Source organism: Gymnoscopelus braueri (genome assembly GCF_963280865.1).
Source record: "Gymnoscopelus braueri genome assembly, chromosome: 16".
NCBI lineage: Eukaryota > Metazoa > Chordata > Actinopteri > Myctophiformes > Myctophidae > Gymnoscopelus > Gymnoscopelus braueri.
Window position 1 is genome coordinate 29,105,598 of NC_137616.1, and position 12,837 is coordinate 29,118,434.

Genomic DNA, 12,837 nt, shown 5'->3' on the forward strand with positions numbered 1-12,837 from the left:
CACATAGAGTTGGCTGGAAAGAGTAGGAGAGAGAGAGAAAGACAGAGAAATCTGACACCATCTTTAAATATCACCATGTTTTTTATTACACAGATATACACAAGAGGGTTTGCAATTTGCTTTACCTCCACAACCACTAGTTCATCGCATCATCCTTCCGTCCCCCTCCCCCTCCCCTCCCTCTCCACCTGTCAGCTTAAGAAGATTGAGTCTTCATAGACGTCCCGTCATGCGTCATGAGATGAGACCGAGTGCTCGATCATGTCCGGGCCCGAGCCGGGAGACACACTTTGGTCACAGGTGATTAAACCGCTTGCTGTTATGGCTGTTGGGGAGGTTAAGAAGTCTCATGCCTGTCACCTCAGTTTGCCACACCCAGAGACCACATTTACTCAGCATTTAAGCACCAGTGTGGGATTTCAGTGACTCATTGGTATGAGTACAAAAAAAGGCAGTTAAATGTTCAAACATATCCATGGTCTTAAAGCCTCACTATGTAACTTTCCTCTTCTACCCCGGATTTTAACCCGGATTCCTGCGCAAGTGCTGAAATGTTTTACCATTGAGCTAATAGAGCCTGCCTGCTTGCTCAGGGGATAAATTGAAACTTGGCCTTCAGGTCAAATTTCATGTCAGACCCTTTGTCTAGTTGAGACATGACCTTTGACGATCTAAATGTATTTAATATCTGCTTGTAGATCTGATATTTTAAAGGAAATAAAAATCGTTGCACCCCTAGTTTTAGGCAAACTATTTAGGTATGCAAAGGAACACAATTGTCCTGGTGGAATAAAGCTTTGTAAACATGGTCCTTGTGATCAAGGCTGTCTGTTTGTCCCCTGTACTTCCAGATCCCTCCTAACCCAATCCCCTTTCTTTCCATTGCCTACTATCTGACTGCTGGTAGGCTGAGACCAGGGTGCCGCAATGCAGTCCCTCTCTTTAAAAAATAAATAGTCTTCAAAAATGAAATCATTCCTTTCCAACAAACAGAGGACTCTAAAAATGTACCCCAAAAAAAAGTATTTGAAAATAACTCTAATGTTACTTAAAACGCCTTTCTATGTATTTACATACAGAACCTTGTAAAACTGCAGAATGAAAATCGAGAAACCTAGCGATCTAAATCATTAAGCCCTAGAAGGTATGTCTCATCAAATTTCTTAATTTCCGGTCGCAGAAAAAACAAACACAAACTCAAGATTGTGTCCACATTAGGATAAACAGCAGGCTACGTTTAATTCTGGAGCTCTTTGGTAACCAACATGAACATAAGCGGAACAGGAAAGAGATGTTTTAGTTTTTTTCCCCATTAATGTAATTCATAGTTTTACATTTTTAGATTCACACTTCATTTCCAAACATGTGAGTCATGACGCCACTGGTTTAATAAAACAATCTTTAAACACATAGTTGTTTTTTAATGTCACCAACAAACAAAGATAAAGGAACATATATGAACAATGCAAACTCTACAAACTCAAAATCAAACAATGGTTTTGTGAACCTTGCAAATCCACTTGTACACCCAACCATTGCCCAATTCATGACCACCACTAGGGGGCAGCGCTTTGCAGCCCTCACTAGGGGGCAGCACTCTGCACTTGCCATTGACCACTGAAAATACCAGCTCTGCAAACTAAATGGCTTGCCTCAGAATAGTAAGGAGAAACATGGCAGGAACGATAGATGGAGCTGTACCTTGGCGTTATCGGTTGTACCTTAGTATAACTTTCCAGATATTCATTCCAGAGTATGGCTGTTTTCAAGCCAACAAGCTATGGTGTTGTAAAATGTCCTATAAAGCTAATAGGTGAGAAGCAGAAAGCCGAGAAGATCTAAAAGGCAAGGCCCTTAGCACACCTTCCACACTGTTCAGGCAGCTCCAGCTACTTAGCACCACAGCAGCAATATTAAACTAAACAACTCCTCACTTTTCAATTCCTTCATTTCACATTAGCTTGCCACTATACTTATATCCTTCAGAGAAACCTTTACAAATGGAACGCGGTCTTCTGCATTCGTTTAGCACCAGCTCTAACAGGATAGAGTAAAAATTAGCAAAACAAATGAAAAACTAAACTTGGAACACCAGGCTTCAAACTGTTCTTGTAACACAAAGCATGAGTCATCAACATAAGCAGAAAATGTGAATTGTATGAAATTAGTTTTTGAAAAGCTGAACCAGGTCTCCGCGTCAGACTAAGTACATCCTAGTCCATGATCGGACTACACCAGACCACACCAGGGCATGAAGAGTCCCTTTGCTTGGACCAGTGGCCAAGGGGTGGTGCCCAGAGAGTTGTCGCTAGAGGGCCTCCTAGTGGCTCCTTTTCCTGCTAACTCCCTGGTAGCCATGAATAAGTTCATCTCCCCAATATCCACGGGGAGTTCTCTGCTCTTTAACTGCTGCTCTCTTCAGATAAAGTGCCATTAGAGTCCTGGAGCAAAGGAAGAGTCCGGGCTAGGGGACTGGAAAATTTGTCTGTGGTGTCTCCGTATTCACTCTCGGCCAGCTCTCCCTCACGCTCACAGATCACAGTCATGGGGCTGCTTAGGAGACGGCAGCGTGAGTTATACTTGCTGCTGGCTGCAGAGGGCGGAGTGCGCGAGCGGCCGTACTTCATCCCGCTCACAGGCAAACAGAACGAAGTCGGTGAGGAGAGGGCCAGTCCGTCACTGCGGTTCCACTCATCTGGCACCCTCTTGCTGCGGCCTGGGGAAGCGCAGGGGCTGTGCAGGGCTATTGGAGAGGACGGCGAGGCGGCGGTGGGGTCTAATGCCGATTCCGAGCATGTCCTCTGGAAACGTGGGGCAGTTGAGCGCAGCATCTCGGTGGCAGACATTCTGAAGCTGGTCTCGGAGCGGCTGCCCTTCTTCAGGAGCAGGGCCTTGAAGGTGTCACTGCTAGTGGCCGACTTGCGGATGTTGCGCTGGATGGAGCCGGACTGGCGGGGCAGTGGGGACACCGGACCCGGGGACGTCGCTGTGGGAGTGACCGGCGGAGACTGTGAATTGGTCCCCCCCTTTGCCTTGTCCTCCTCAGACTCCTTGCGACCCAGGACCTTCCTCTTGGACCTAAACAAAGACGCGGAAAGCCAGGTTATTGAAATGTTTGCAGAGATTTGGCTGAGTAAGACATCATGTAATGTAAGCTGGGTGAAATATTATGGGAGGCGAAGTAGGAGATAAGTAGAACAAACAATATTACATTTTTGCAGGACATTCTCTTGGGAAGGGATTTGCAAACTTTAATTGTGGTGCTATATTTGGGCTTTAAACTAACTGACCACACTTAACACATTGAGACATAGATCTACATTGTGTCAAATCCGTAGATCTGCGTCTTTTACGATTTTATTTTTAATTCTACAAGAGGGCGCTCTAACTCAACGTAGGAATCCCTCGACTGTGCTAGAAGGAATCAACGGATGTGACTTCATCCCAAAAAATGTCACTTCCGTCCGCTCCAATGATAGGATTTGGAGAAAAACACTACTAGCTCTGATTCTTTTTTGTTGTTGAAAACTAGCCATTTTCAATGGGCGTTCGCTCCAAAATGGCCGATCGCGGTAAAAAGAATGTTGTTCCAGTGGATAGACGGGACCCTCCCCCAGCCCCCGGACACTTTGTTTACATCCGGGTGCACGTTGTGGCTTCTGCAGCTGTCCAAAGATCGTCAAAACACGGTAAAAAAACGCTGGCACTCTGAGGATGATTTGGATGCATAGTACCTGGCACTGAATGTGTTAACTCATTGACTGCCACTGACGAATACACTCGTCAGGTCCACACCGCCAATGACGAGCATGACGGGCTGTGTGTTTTCAGTGGTTTTCCACAAGATGGCGCTGTTCGCTAACCTGGGAGTCACCATTTGACTCCCAGAGAAGCAAAGCAGCAGCACATCACGAGATCGCAAAAAAAACCAGCCCATTCACTTCCTTGTAATTCGATTTGGGAAAATGGCTTTGTCTCTGTTTCTGTTGCTTTTGGGCGAAAAACAACCTAGATTCAACTGGCCACAACTATGGAACGGATGATTGCGGCGGCTCGCTTTTTTCGATTCTATGAGACTCGGATACATCTTTTGAGGTGATCGCCGGGTGGATCGTTGTGAAAAATAATAATTCTATGATTTTTCAAAGGTTAGTAAAAACGCTCAAAATCGCTGGCAAGGGCAGCTATAGACAATGTTTTAACTCTGGCAATTAAAGAGTTAATATAGCTCAGATTAGCTCATTTTTTTTCCTGGTCATTTCAACTAAGAGCAAAATATTGTTAAAACACTTGGTACACACAACTGCGACCAGTGTCCCAGTTTGCTACATGTCAACAATGCCCAGAGCGATGGTGCGTCACAGCATAAGTGTTAAAGAAGCACAGCGGTAAAGAGCGAATGAGTGGCATATTCCCCCAAAAAGGGGGAAGGGAGAAGTTTCTACTCAAATGCAAGAACTTTTGTTAAGGATACTGCAGATACTGCAGCTCTGCAGGAATGCTTAGAGATGGCACAATGGAATTAATCAAACAACCTGGGAAACATGCCCAGAGCCGTTTTTAAATCGCATGAGGACAATGCAGCCTTCTCTCAGTAGGGGGCACCAAAAAAAGAGTTGACTGCAAAGTCCACACTGTGGCTACAATACATAGCATAGCAATAAAGCTGAAGCTAGCATATATGAGATTACAGCTAGGTTTAGGAAGGGGAGGGGGGCATAATTAATCTCTGGTCCAGGGTTGTAGCGCGGGGATTATTGATGCTAATGCAATGCTAGTGTCGCCATGGCGTTTGAGAACAAGGCCAGCCAATTACGGGAGGGGGCTACTTGCCGCTCCGCACCTCACTAGACACGGGGCACCCAAGATCTGCGTTCCCTCACTGTGCAAGGGGGAGGGAGGGGTTGGGGGGAGAAGGAGAAGAGGAGGGAGGGAGACAGTGAAAGACCTGGAAAAAAAAGGTGATGAAGGAGAAGGATTTGGTGGTAAAAGTAAAAGGAGAGGATCAGGAGGCAGGGAGACCAAACCTTTAATCCTCAGATCAGATCCAGAGACTAAGAGGTTTAAATAAATGCTTCCACAAAGGACAGGGGATCTATTATTATAGAGAATCTACATAGTGGGAGGTCAGTAGGGTAGACATTACAACAGAAAATACACAGGGATTACAGTCTTAACATGAAGGTAGAGAAGGTCTGGGATGGCTGCAGGAATGTGCACCCATGCCTTAAATTCAACCTCCATTTAACATGGTCTCCTGGGAGTTCCCTCTGCACATTAAAGCATCGGCATTACATAACGTCTCTCGCATGCTCGCTCACACACGCAGAAGTCGCATGCAAACACACACTCGCACGCCCGACTTCACTGAACCCAGACAATGCTACTGTAAGCACAGCATCAGAATGACCCAAAGTTCAAAAACACACAGATGGACAGATCGGCCAGCAGGAAAAACAAAGATGTACAAATCAATCCATAGTAGCCTGGTAAACAACACACCAGAAAGCTATATAACAGAACTCTTGAGAATGTTGATTCCTTTCTCTTGACTTTGTTATTTTCAGGTGTGAGGATACCCTCCTGCAGAGGCTGTGCAAACTTCATTTTGTCATCAGTCCCCTTGCTAACCCAGTGTGTGTTAGAGAGAGAGAGAGAGAGAGAGAGAGAGAGAGAGAAGTGGTGTGAGTGGGGAAGTGGTGTGAATGACCACAGAGAGGAAGGAGGATATTGAGCGGGTGAGAGGTGGAGAGGATTGAGGAGAGAGAGGAGAGGAGAGGAGGTGGGCAGCTCGAGGCAGGATAATAACGTAAATATATTTAGTTTGGCTGACCTTGGGTCAGCGACGGCAGCTGGTGTTCGAGTCTCATTGTCCACACACTTTACTACGGCCTCTGCATCTCTGGGTAAACAAACCCTCTATGGTGCTTGACAAAGCAGTGCACGTCTATGCATTATTACATAAATAGCACAAAAAGGCTCCTTGTAGTGCACTGGTTGGCTTTTTTGGGGCACTGTCTGCCACGAAAGCCTGGTTTTATTCCCCACTGGCTTTGTGTGTTTGTGTTAAACTGCCCCTCCAGCATTAACGCTGTGTTATACTGCATATATATGGGTGAGGAGGAGCATTCATGACCAGAGCCAGTAAAGCACACACACACACACACACACACACACACACACACAGTCAAACAGTAAACAAACACACACCCGGTGCAATGCTTATGCGTGCATGTACGAAGAAGCCTCACACATTTAATTAAAGTGCACAATAAATCGTACTATGCTCACATGTGTGCACACTTGTGCGCACATGCACTTACGCAACTCGTGTATTATGCATTGCACACACACACACACACTCCATAAATACAACCTCAACCCAAAGCCAGCAGAAATACAATCTCATGAAATGAAATCCTGTGATGTTCAAGAGAGACGAAATGGCTGAACATGACCATGACCATGACCATGACACACACACACACACACACACACACACACACACACACACACACACACACACACACACACACACACACACACACACACACACACACACACACACACACACACACACACAAAGCTAGTGGGTTACATGAGAAATTTATGCATGTTCTCTTTGAAGCAGAGGCACGCACTGTATGTGCATCATATGTGAGACCGTCGAGCACGGAGACAGAGTGACATAGAGAGAGACAGACTCACTCTCCCATGGCTTCTAACCTAGATTGGGGCCGGTAGTGATGGTGGGGATGGGGGGGGGGGGTGTTGTCGGGCGGCTTAATAATGAATGAAGCGTCAGCCTGCTCAGAACATGCTACTGTACGTTAGCACATCTACCTGCTTGACCGTTGACTCTGGACAGCCTCAGAATGAATAACCGATGATGCATCTATATGCTGTGACTGACAGACGAGGAACAGGTACAGACAGACACTATTTATCAATATGGGACAGCCCAGGCTGAAGTTATGACTGAGAGATGGAGGGCAGGAGAGGAGAGGAGGAGAGGGGGATGGGGGAGGGAGAGGAGAGGAGTCATGGGCTGAATGGTAACAAGGATGGAAGGATCTGAGGGTTAAAGGTCACATGTTGTGGGTAATGAGTGACGGAGAAAGAGAGGGACAGACATAAACACAGGGAGACAGAGAAATGGGAAAGAGAGATCGTAATATCGGAAGATTTAACAGGCAACCTTCGAAAAAGGGAATGAAAGATGAGGACAGTTGGAGTTTGCCGTGTGAACGGCGAAGCAAAACGCACCTGTGGATGGCAGCGAAGAGGTCCTCTGTGGTACGGGGCCGCGTCGGTGTCACCATGTCCCCCCGACCGGCCCCGTTTGCGGTGGGGGCCGGCGAAGGGTCACCCGTGCTGGAGTCAAACACGTCACCTGGAACAGAGAGAGTGAGGCAGGAACAGAGTCATAAACAGACACACACGTGTTCATGTACATGACAAACACCCACACACATGATGCAGCACTTTGACACGCGGGTAACCATGCACACAGGTTGTGTTCCCACCCCCAGCAAAGGTCAGACAGATTAGCAGCAGAGTGACAACCTACACACACACACACACACACACACAGGTCAGATATCCTTCGTCCCGTAGCGAGCATTAACCTGGATGCTAGTGAATGGATGCTGAGGTGGTGTGTGGAGGTTGATGCAGGACTGTCTCCTTACATTCTCTTTTGTCGCTTCAGAATTATTCCCCTCTCCTTTTATCCGGTCTTTCTGCACTTTATATTCTGCTCTCTCCCTCTCTCTTCTCTTGCACCTCGCTCGCGTGTGTCTGCACTTCCACTGCCTGGACCGCTGCAGGCAATCTCACGTTACGCGCTCTCTCTATGCCCCCTCCCCTCTGATACGATGGGGCCCCTCCCCTCCCCCTAAACACATCTCCACCGGGACACTTGCCCCCTCCCTTACCTTAGCAAGAGAGAGAGAGAGAGAGAGAGAGAGAGAGAGAGAGAGAGAGAGAGAGAGAGAGAGAGAGAGAGAGAGAGCGAGAGAAAGAAATTGAGGAAAGGTGGAATAGGGAGGAAAGCAGGACAGAGCCAGAGAGAAAAGTAACACAGGACAGGACACAGAGAGCTTGATAGAGGGAAAGGGAGAGAGGCTGGATCAGAGTGAGGGAGTAAATACTTGAAAACCAGAATGTGGGGGCAGAGAAAAAGATGAGCTCAGGAAAAAACAGAGGAGGGGAGAGGGGATGGAAGCAGTAGGAGCCTGCTGTATACAAAGAACCATCAGAGAGAGAGAGAGAGAGAGAGAGAGAGAGAGAGAGAGAGAGAGAGAGAGAGAGAGAGAGGAGAGGGGGAGAGAGAGAGAGGCTGCGGCAGTTGGTGGATAAGCCTTCTTTCAGAGTGAAGGTAGAAGAGGGCGATGAGGATCTGGCAGGACAGCTGGCTATCTTAAAGACATTCAATAGATTGTAGATTGTATAGGGAAAGTATACAATCGATACCATGTTTAGCCACAGGATCCTGTTAGGCAACATTAGGGCAAGCTTTTAGCTTCACCAAACAAAGCCCTAAAGCTAGATCAAATGCCCAAGAAAACTAGCAGTAAAACCTGAGTTTATGGCCCAAGTGATTTCATCCCATAAAAATGCAGTGCTCTGAAGAATAACGTTTTGCTCACATTAAAAACAACCTATAGAAGCTTTTTTTCCCCCTCCAACAATTCAACCTCCCTTTGCTCAATTTTCACACAGTTTTTAAACCTCTTTATCTTCACAGTCAATCTGCATTTATAGTAACACCGGGAAGCTATCAGAGGCGAGCTCAGCCTGGGTGCTGGCCTCAATAACTAGCTTTTTTTGTCCACACCTAGGGAGGGAATTAAAGAATGACCAAAAGAGGAGGGTCAGATACTAAGATAAAGTCTTTCAGGATGGTTCCTCTGCTGTGGCTGGCGCTGTGACCGAGTCCACATCCATCTGGAGTGGAGACTGCTGCCAACTAACACCCAGCACCACCCCATCACTATTAGCACCATCCACATTTATTGTAATGGACACATTTCATTTTGATTTTGACGTTTGTAAATATGTTCATTATCATTTGGATATTTTTCTTGAAAATGTATAAGTACTGCAGTTTAACATTACTGACCAATGATTAAGTACATTTCAGTGAGACTCACCACTCTCGTCCTCCTTGGAGCTGACAGATCCCGTGGTACTGCTCGTTCCATCTCCGTCGTCTTCCTCATCCTCCTCTTCCGGTGCCCCTTCATCGCTTCCTTCTTCCTGGGCGTCTCCATTGAAGCCTTGGCTGTGTCTAGGACTGGTGTCCTCGTCTGTGGGGGCAGAGAGCTGGGTCCCCTCTTGGGTCTCAGTGGATGCCTCACAACTGTTTGTCAGAGATTCAGGACACACTGATGCCTCATCTTCCTGTTCCGGTCTTGCACTTTCCTTGACTTTCATTTCATCGTGTTTCCCTCTATGCGGAGCGTCCACTTGGTCTTCCATTGAAACATGGTTGGTTGTCTCCTGAAACTGAGTGGACAGCCGCTGGCCACTGGTTATTGGTTGTGGGCCAAATGGGGGGACGATATTAAAAAGCTTGGGCTTCTTGGAGATTGCAGGGGGCTTCTGTTTGACAGGAGAGCTTTTGGGGGTCTCTGGGGGACTGGACACGGGTGTCCCCTCTTCCCCCTGCTTATCGTCCTCTCTTCGGTTTGAGAGGCTATGGCTGTGATGCTCGGAGATACCGTTAAGGATCGTGACATCTGGTGGTATGTCTGCGCTCCTGCAGTCTGGCGATAGCTTCTCTACGAGGTTTGAAACAGGCGATGAGGAGGACTTGCGTGGGCTTTCCACAAGGGAGGAGCAGTTTGACAAGGGAAGCATTGTGGGATGTTCCTGGGATTTAGACATCTGTGGGCTCTGGGGCTTTAGACTCTGGATGAGGTCCACCTCTGTTTCCAGAGCCATGGTATAGTCCACCTCACCATTGAGCTGCTTCTCTGGTCGCTTCACTGAGCGGAGTTGAACACTCTGCAGTGCGAATGGGGTTATAAGGGGCTTGCTGTCCTTGGTAGGGCTGTTGGGTATAGAAGCCCCCTTCCTTGCCTTTGGAGCAAAGAGGGCGACAGAAGGTGGAGCAAGGGCTGGGAGAGGGGGAGGTGGAGGGGGTCCCATGGATGGGAATGGAGGGGGAGGAGGAGGGGGAGGACTGAGAGATCCATTGAAAGACTGGCTAGGGTGGATGAATGCGTCAGGGGAAGGCGGAGGGGGGAACTCTGGGGAGGTTGAGCAAGAGGGAGGGCTCAGGGTGGTGCCCTGTGGGGTAGTGGGTAACGGCGGGGGTGGAGGTGGTAGAGAACCTGGACTGGAGGTTGGAGGTGGAGGGGGAGGGAAAGATGGAGGTGGTGGGTGGGGAGCTGAGGACGAGGGGGGCAGGAGTGGGGGGAGAGGCGGTGGGGGTCCGGAGCTCTTAAGCGAGTCCGAGGTGTTGGAGGAGAGGGAGGTGGAGGAAGAAGAGATGGAGACGGAGGAGAGGAGCGAGGACTTCCTCTCAGGCACTTTTGGCTTGGGCCGGCCCCCCGAGGGAGACATCGATCTCACGAAGGAGGGCACGGGGGTCCCGGCAGTGGGGGTGTTAGACTGGCTGGAGTAGCCACTGGAGGGGGAGGTGAGTCGGTGAACTCTGTCTGGAGACGAGGTGGCCGTCTTGGCCTTCACTGTCACCCCTCCATCCTGACCTGGGGCGACCGCGGCCTGGCTGTTGTTGGGATTATGAACCCCACCTCCATTCTGCTGTTCCGCTAGATGAGGACCAGCGGACATGTTAGCTGTGGTATGAGCAGAGGTCTCCTGTGTCCCCTGATCGCCATGGTTACGGGGATAGTCTATGTAGTAGCCCCAGGACTCTGCGTAGTCGGAGCGCAGACTGCTGGTGTCGCTATGCGCCGGAGTCACATGGCACAGGGCGTATACATTAGCCACACCGCCGCCGTTAGCATTGGCCATTAGCGACGCTGCTGAGCTAGCAGCACTGACGCTACTCTGACTGCGAGGACGCAGCACCCAGGGGTCGTCATAATCACTGCAGGGGCTGTGCGAGGGTGATGACGGGGACGCGCCATTCCCGTTACCACTCCTCAGCCCCATCTGGAGGCTCTGCTGCAAGCTAGCAATCAGAGTCTCATTTAGCACTGTCCCGTTGACGTCGTTAGCTCCGCTGATGGCACTGACGCCTCCAAGGGGCTTCTTCCCGCCGGGTTTGCGTCGGAGGGAGTCGGTGCGAGCTGGGGGCAGCGGGGGCTTCTTGGACTTGCGGAGAGAGATGCTGCGGGACAGAGAGCGGTCGCTGTACAGGCTGCTAGTATCTTCCTGGTTGGCCATCTCCCGGCACTCATACATGCTGTGCCGGGTGGCTCGTCCGGCTGCCGCCCCGTGGCCCTGGCCGCTGCCGTGGCTGCGCTCGCGCAGACCGGAGTCCAGGTGCATAGAGGTGTAGTAGCCATCATTGTCCTGGGAGTAGAGGGAGCTAGAGTCTGTGGTGGTCCTGGAGGACATCTCCAGGCTACTGTACAGCTGGTTGATGGGGGTGGAACAGCTGGAGGTCAGAGGGCGGCGTGGTGCCACCACATTCTCCGGCGTGTCATATATCCACTGTTCCTCTGGCAAACATGGTGGCGGAGTGGCCGCTAGCGTGCTGTGGCTGTGTACACTGCTGTCTGAGCGGCCTGATTCACTAGGGGCTGATGGGGCGACCAGACCACCATGTGTCGGGGTTGAGGTGGCCAGCGCTGGACAGGGGTTGTGGGTGAAGGCAGTGGAACTGGAAGTCAAGGGGTCAGTATTGGTGGAGGTAGCCAGGCTCAGGGGCCTCACCATGGGGTAGGCTGAGGCTGGGGAATGGCTGGGGGTATGGAGGGCTATGACTTCAGCTGAGCTGGACAAGGTAGCGTTGGGGATGATGGAAGTCGAGTAGGCAGCATGTGGAGAGACCACACAGGCCGGGCCTCCTCCCCACTCCCTTGCCTGTGAGCCCCTCACCTCCTGGGACTTGGGCCTGGGCAGGGTGGCGGTCCTGGGGGCATTCCTCAGGTGCACCACCGTGTCGTCCACCTGCAGCTTGCCGATCTGCCTCTGGGGTGTAGTTTGATCTTCTGACCTGATGGGGGTGCTGCTGTAGATAGGGTCGGCGCTCAGGGACACCCTGGCACCCTGTCGGGGCAGGCTGTGGAAACGAGAGGCGTCTCTGTTCAAGTGAGACGGCAGGACAAGAATACCCGAGCAGTCACTACTGGAGACGGATATGCTCCCGGTTGACGTTGACGTGGAAATCCCAGCCATCTGGGCAGCGATGCCCTGTCCCCTCTGAGCCCGGATCCTCCTCATAGAAGGGGGAACAACCTTCACCGCCTCAGTCTGGCAGCCAGAATCACGGGTGTCGGAACGCCGCAGCGCTGAGTTCACGCTCCCAACTCGACCCAGGGTGGAGTACTGTCCTGGGATGAACATGGAATGTGGCCGGAGTTCTCCACCACGTCCTTTTGCTGCAAAGAAAGCAAAACAAAAAAAAGGCAGAGGACATAATGAGTGACCATAATACCTCCTGTTCTTCGTCTAGCTTTCTCTCTTAATTTTCTCTATCACGAATGCCTCCTGTTCTCTTTTGGCAGACTGTCCATCAGATTAGCTGTGGCTGTTGGGACGCTAATTAATTTGATTTGTCATAACTATGTCTCACGCATTAATAACCTCTGGTCTTCCTGGAAGAGATAGAGAGAGAGAAAGAGAAAAAGAGAGAGATTCTCTATGCATCCTCTCTTTTATGGCTCTGGCTCTGTTTGATGGAAGAGTGAATGAACC

At 49.8% G+C, this 12,837-nt stretch overlaps 1 protein-coding gene across 6 annotated transcripts in view; it reads right to left on the minus strand.

The window, feature by feature from the left end:
* Positions 1-206: 206 nt before the first annotated feature.
* Positions 207-12,837, minus strand: part of LOC308103862 (NHS-like protein 1) — a 125,040-nt gene continuing 112,409 nt past the window's right edge. For all 6 annotated transcript variants that reach the window (XM_080454060.1, XM_080454058.1, XM_080454059.1 and 3 more), the window contains 3 exons: positions 9,156-12,521; positions 7,267-7,393; positions 207-3,078 (listed from right to left, as the gene is read on the minus strand). In XM_080454060.1, the coding sequence (XP_080310186.1) occupies positions 2,403-3,078; positions 7,267-7,393; positions 9,156-12,521 (4,169 nt within the window). In that variant the 3' untranslated portion in view covers positions 207-2,402. The remainder of the gene's footprint in view (positions 3,079-7,266; positions 7,394-9,155; positions 12,522-12,837) is intronic.